At 36.1% G+C, this 6,485-nt stretch overlaps 2 protein-coding genes across 2 annotated transcripts; one reads left to right on the top strand and one right to left on the bottom strand.

Moving 5' to 3' along the window:
• The first annotated feature begins 709 nt into the window (after positions 1-709).
• Positions 710-1,669, top strand: LOC102539131 (olfactory receptor 13F1-like). The gene has a single exon (XM_006213395.1). The coding sequence runs from the start codon at positions 710-712 to the stop codon at positions 1,667-1,669; it is 960 nt and encodes a 319-aa protein (XP_006213457.1).
• A 3,489-nt stretch (positions 1,670-5,158) lies between these two features.
• On the bottom strand, positions 5,159-6,112 carry LOC102539378 (olfactory receptor 2S2-like). Its single transcript, XM_006213396.3, has one exon. It carries the CDS (start codon positions 6,110-6,112, stop codon positions 5,159-5,161), a length of 954 nt encoding a protein of 317 aa, XP_006213458.1.
• Positions 6,113-6,485: the final 373 nt, after the last annotated feature.

Raw genomic sequence — 6,485 nt, 5'->3', positions numbered from 1 at the left:
TGCCAGTAATTTGATTTGCATTATTAATTACTTAACTTTGAAATTATGATCATCTCTGTAAGAAAGTATGGGTTCAACATTATTCCGTATTCGAAAACATCTTCTTGAAGACAGGTATCAGGTAGTGTTACAGTGGATGGACTCTTGTCTATCTTCTATTTATATTCTTTAGTGTGTGGTATTTCCATCTGTTGTACTACATATTTGGCACCTTTATGAAGTGCAGCCAAATCTTTTCTTGTTACAACATTTACAGAAGATTTTTCTTTGCACAGAAACCTCCTCTGGTCCTTAACTTGATTGGGTCTAACACATTTTTTGATTAGCTAAGTCTCAAAATGTCTTACTGAGCAGCACTCCCAACATAGGTTAGGATTTTTACTCTGTGTTTGCCTAGTACCCTGGGGCATACTTATATCATGTTACTGTAATTTTTTATTTACTTGACTGTGTCTTATATTTTATTATGAGTTGCCCTGGAGCAACTTTTGTGTAATTCAGCTCTGATCATCAGTGACTTATGGTATATTCAATAAATGTTGAATGAATGAATGAATGAATAATTAATATTTCCAGCATAATAATCCCTTTAAAGTACCTCTAACAAAAACCCCTAGAAAGTTGGTAGAGTTTAGATTTTTAAACATATACAATACAAAAACAAAAGTATGTTCTTATTCACTACTACAGATGAACAAGAAGGAATAAGATGGTCAAGACAAACTTGACAGTCATTTCAAATTTTATTTTTCTGGGATTTACTCACTATCCCAAAGTTGAAATCACCTTATTTGTGCTGTGTTTGCTGATATACTTGATCACCTTGCTGGGTAATATTATTCTAATTTCTGTTAGTCTCCTGGATTCTTGCCTCCACAAACCCATGTACTTGTTCCTCGGCAACCTGTCTTTTCTGGACATCTGGTACACTTCTTCTACCCTCACTCCAATGCTGGCAAACTTTGTTTCCGGGAAAAACACCATCCCATTCTCAGGATGTGTTGCTCAGATGTACTTCTCTCTTGCCATGGGCTCCACTGAGTGTGTGCTCCTGTCCATGATGGCATATGACCGATATGTGGCCATCTGCAACCCCCTGAGGTACCCCATCATCATGAACAAGAGGGTTTGTGTACAGATTGCAGCTGGCTCCTGGGCGACAGGCTGTATCACTGCCCTGGTGGAAACAGTGTCTGTGTTACAGCTGTCTCTGTGTGGAAATAGGATCATCAATCATTTCACCTGTGAGATTCTGGCCGTCCTGAGACTGATTTGTGTGGATACTTCCAAGGTGCAGTTAATCATGCTGGTGATCAGTGTACTCCTTCTTCCTATGCCGATGCTCCTCATTTGTATCTCTTATGCTTTTATCCTCTCCAGCATCCTAAAAATCAGCTCAGTGGATGGTCGAAGCAAAGCCTTTTCAACTTGTGCAGCCCACCTGACTGTGGTGGTTTTGTTCTATGGAACAGCTCTTTCCATGTACCTGAAGCCCTCAGCTGTAGGTTTTCAGGAAATAGATAAATTTATGGCTTTAGTATATGCGGGATTAACCCCCATGATGAATCCTATCATTTATAGTTTACGGAACAAAGAGGTGAAAGTAGCTGTGAAAAAATTACTGGCTAGGAGCCCTCTTTGTCCTCTTTCAGCACAAAGTAGTGAATAATATCTGTAAACATTATGGGATGTTTATTGGTCAATATATATCAGAAGATTGGGATAATGGGTGTTGACACTCATTTTAAATGTGATGTGTGATTTTTCAAGTCTCTTCCTTGACCAATCACTGAAACTCTAAGATAATATTGATATATCTTACAGAAGCTTATGTGAAATCTTAAATAAGTCTCATGATGACAAATATCAATTTTTGTTTTGAGTTATAGAGTATAATATAACTTTAAACATTAAGTTAGTGTATTGTTGAGTATTCAAAACTGTATACATGTAATATATATATATATGTAATAAGTTTAGTAGAGTTTTAAGCTAATTTATTATTGACCTCTGTTTTAGGCTGAATTGTGTCTCTTCAAAAATCTTATGTTGAAGGTCTAACCCCCCATACCCAGTACCTCAGAATGTGTTTGCTTTTGGAAATATGACCATTAAAGAGGTGATAAGTTAAGATGAGGCTGTAGTTTGTGGGCCCTCATACAATCTGAGTAGTGTCAATATAAGAAGAGGAAGTTTGGGCACTGATAGACACACCAGGGATGTTCATACACAGAGGAAAGGACAGAGTGAGAATGTGACTATTTACAATCCAAGGAGAGGCCTCAGAAGAAATCAAACCTACCAACATCATCATCTGGACTTCTAGCTTCCAGAACCTTAGCAAATAAATTTCTGTTGTTTAAGCGACCCAGCCTGTGGTGTTTTGGTATGCCAGCCTCAGCGAACTAATAAAAAAACTTTTTTAGCCTAGCTAAATTTAATGGGAGTAATTGCATATTCTCTAAATGTGTGGTTGTGTTTTACATGTATGGATATATTTGCACACGCAGATATATGTGTGTGGTGTGAATATCTACATACAAATGTAAAAGATGTGCAGAAATATATTCTGAGTAGAAGTGGAGTGGAAGACTGCCAGTCAGGAAAAATATATCAGAGAATTTATTGGTATGTTGTTGGTCTTAGGATACTGACATTGCTTTGTAAATTCAAAGAGGGTCCAAGGTGTTTCAGTGAAACTGCTAGTACCCTTTTAACCATGCTGTTCTCTCACACCTAGTTTCTTAAATCCAAGGGTATAAATGAATCCATTAGCACTTACAAAGAAAAGACATGATATCTATATTATAGAAATTACAATATCCCAAACCCACTCAGTTGGTTTAGAGTATTGAAATATATGAAATATTATATAAACTACAACATACAAGGGATTTAAACTGCACATTTAGCAACTTTCATAGCATTTGTATTCCCCCTCTGGACCAGATGACTGTATGTAAGGTTGACGTGTGAAACTTTTTTTGCTATTCATCTTGGAATTGTTACCAGAGTCAATAGCTTGGACCCAGGTTGAGGGTCATCCATTGGTGTAGAAAAAAGAGACAGAAGATGTCCTGGGATTAATTTTAAGACATATGAGAAAATCATAGCAAAGATTGATCTAGTCTGTCCAAAGGGTGACAACCTCATCAAGACAGGTAGTTAGATTGGGGTCAATGGATTGGCCAGTCATTATCTAATAAAAATATTTGAAGGGAATAATATGTGGCCATTGGAGGAGTAGTAGAGGGGTGAGAAAATAGAAGTGATGAAAGAAGTAGAGTATTCAGAAGTATACATAAGTAACAGCTAACAGAGGGATGAGACTAAAGGCAATTATTAATTCCAGCTAGTGATATTCATTCATTTGCCCTCATTCAGAGACTTGACCTTCACTGCCTGCATAAAGCCAGGGTGCATCTTATCTATGGATGAGGATATAGTAAATATCCAACCCTCAAAAACTATTTCTTTTTTTTTTCCCCACTGGAGTATAGTCAAGTATATAAATATATAAATTATAGGTGTACAGTATAGTGATTTACTAGTTTTAAAGGTTACTCCATTTATACTTACTGTAAAATGTTTGTTACATTCCCTGTGTTGTACAATGTATCCTTGTGACTTATTTTATACCCAATAGTTTGTACCTCTTTATCCCCTATTCCTATATTGCCTCTCCCTGCTTCCTCGCCCCACTGGTAGGTAACTACTGGTTTGTTCTCTGTATCTGTGTGTCTGGTTCTTTTTTGTTATATTCACTAGTTTGTTGTATTTTTCAGATCATACAAAACTACAAACAAAATGTATGTCATAATATTTCTAAAATTCATTTCAGAAGTAAGTTATAGATCATAATAAGAGATTAATTGTAGAACCACTGTCCTCAACTATTCCCACCTCTCAGAATGCATGTACATGGAAATCTTTATAATATATGGGTAATGGATGCAAGTGTATCTTTATCTCCTTATATCTTATTTTTTCCTTTTTTATTGAAGTATAGTTGATTTGCAATATTATATTAGTTTCCAGTTTACAACGTAGTGATTTAATATTTTATGGGCTATACTTCATTTAAATTTATATAATATAATGACTATATTTCCTTCTTATGCATAATATATCCTTGTCACTCATTTATTTTATACATAGTAATTTGTGTCTCTTATTCCCATACCTCTATTTCACACCTTCCCCTTTCCTTTCTTCACTGGTGATCATTAGTTTTTTCTCCATATTTGTAAGTCTATTTCTGTTTATTATATACCTTTATTTTATTTTTTATATTCCCTATGTAAGTGATAACACAGAGTATTTGTCTTTGTCTGTCTTATTTCACTAAGCTTAATACTCTCTAGTTCTATTAATGTTGTTGCAATTGGCAGAATTTCATTCTTTTATTACAGTTAGGTTCCATTTCATATTTATGTATTTGTATGCACATACACACACTACATCTTCTTTATCCATTCACCTATTGATAAACACTTCGTTGTTTCCATATCTTGGCTATTATAAATGATGCTTTTACTGTAGGTAAATTTTGGAAGGATTTTCAGAAGATATAGCACTAAAATTGTATTTAATGATATGGGTGTGATGCTACCATAGGAGAAATGTGATAATAGGGGATAAAGTGGCATATGCTTTTGTCCTTAAGTGGACAAAGAACCTGATATAGTTGGATAAGTACATAGGGAATAGTGAATGGAACACAGCATGTGCAAAGGGTTTGGGAGAAACATGGGGTGGGAAAGAAGAAGGAAAAAATATGTACCTAAAAAATTGGATTCAGGCCAGATGAAGTTCCTGGGTAAAACAAAAACCAATAATAAACAGAAAATGTGAACGCAAGTAGTTCTGTTATAAAGAGAAGTGAAAAATATGCATTTACTTATTAAGTAGGCACGTGCACTGGATTTTCTTGGAAAAGCTCGGTTTCAACTTTTTCTTGTTTCTAAAAGTTTCCTCTCACTTCTTAGGCAAGTTGTCCCTTCATTTTTATATGTTATTTTCATAAAAGATAAAGTTAGATTATTACCTTGAAATTTCTTTCCAACTCAATTCTGTGATTTTACATATAACCTTTATTTCTTTTGTTCTTCTATTAAAAACATTGCCTCCAATATATGAGCTTCTTTTGTACATGAACTCAAAGATGTAAGTTCTTCACCCTTTTCTCCGGAACCAGTCTAGCCATCAGTTTTCTCATAGCACCATGCACCTCTGTATTCCTCAGGCTATAGATGATAGGATTGAGCATGGGTGTGACTACTCCATAGAACAGGGCAATCAGTTTGTCAGAAGCAGAGTCTTTGGACTTTGGATTCATATACATGAAGAGGATTGTCCCATAAAACACAGTCACCACTGTTATGTGGGCTGAGCAGGTGGAAAAAGCCTTTTTTCTTCCTTCAGCTGAATTGATTCTTAGTACAGTAGAAAGGATGAAAATGTAAGAGATACAAATCAACAGTAATGGAAAGAACAAATATATTACATCAGCCAACATTATAGTAATCTCATTCAAGGAAATATCTGTGCAAGCCAGCTTGACAAAGGCCAATAGTTCACAAACAAAATGATTAATGACGTTTTTTCCACAAAAGGTCAACCGTATTGCCAGAATGGTTTGTGTCAATGAGTTGAGAAAGCCCAATCCCCAGGAGACAGCTGCCAGCTGAACACAGAGGGTCTTGCTCATGATGACAGGGTATCTCAAAGGGTTGCAGATGGCTACATAACGGTCATATGCCATCACTGCTAGGAGCACACACTCTGTGCATGCCATGGTGTAAGAGACAGACATCTGAACAACACATCTAGTGAAGGAGATGGTTTTTTTCTCTGATAGAAAGTGTATCAACAGTGAGGGGATAAAGGAGGATGTGTAGCAAATGTCGAGGAAGGAAAGATTACCAAGGAAGAAGTACATGGGGGTGTGGAGGCGGGAATCCAGGAGAGTGAGGATTATCAAGGTGCTGTTCCCCAGGAGGATCACCAGGTACATCAGCAAGCACATCACAAAAAGGAGTTTTTCAGCTCTTGGGTACCCAGAAAGTCCCTGTAGAATGAACTCAATCTCTGTCCAGTTAGTCCTTTCCATTTTACTTTTTCATACCTGAAGTGATCCAGAAGAGAAAACTGCATGTGAATTTAACAAGTCTGTGTAGAATTATCATAGGAAGTAAGAGGGCATTAGAGGAGAGGCAGTAAATGTGTCAGTACTAGCTGGAGTGGGTTTACAGCTGTGAGTTTCGCTTTTCAAATTCCTCTTCTAGCTCATAAGAGAGGGGATAGAATACATGTAATAATTACACTGGTAGTTTATTAAAAATACAAACTTCTGTATTACATTTCCTGAGATTGTGATGCATAAGTTCTGAGTCAAGGAAGAACTATTTGCATTTTTAATAATCATTAATTATTTTTGACTCAGTTGACCCACAGAGCCAATTTGAATATCATTATTTTGGAGA

The sequence above is a fragment of the Vicugna pacos genome, chromosome 4 (genome assembly GCF_048564905.1).
Source record: "Vicugna pacos chromosome 4, VicPac4, whole genome shotgun sequence".
In the NCBI taxonomy this organism is placed as follows: Eukaryota; Metazoa; Chordata; class Mammalia; order Artiodactyla; family Camelidae; genus Vicugna; species Vicugna pacos.
Note: the sequence above shows the minus strand (reverse complement) of the source record. Positions and strands in the feature narration are given on the sequence as shown.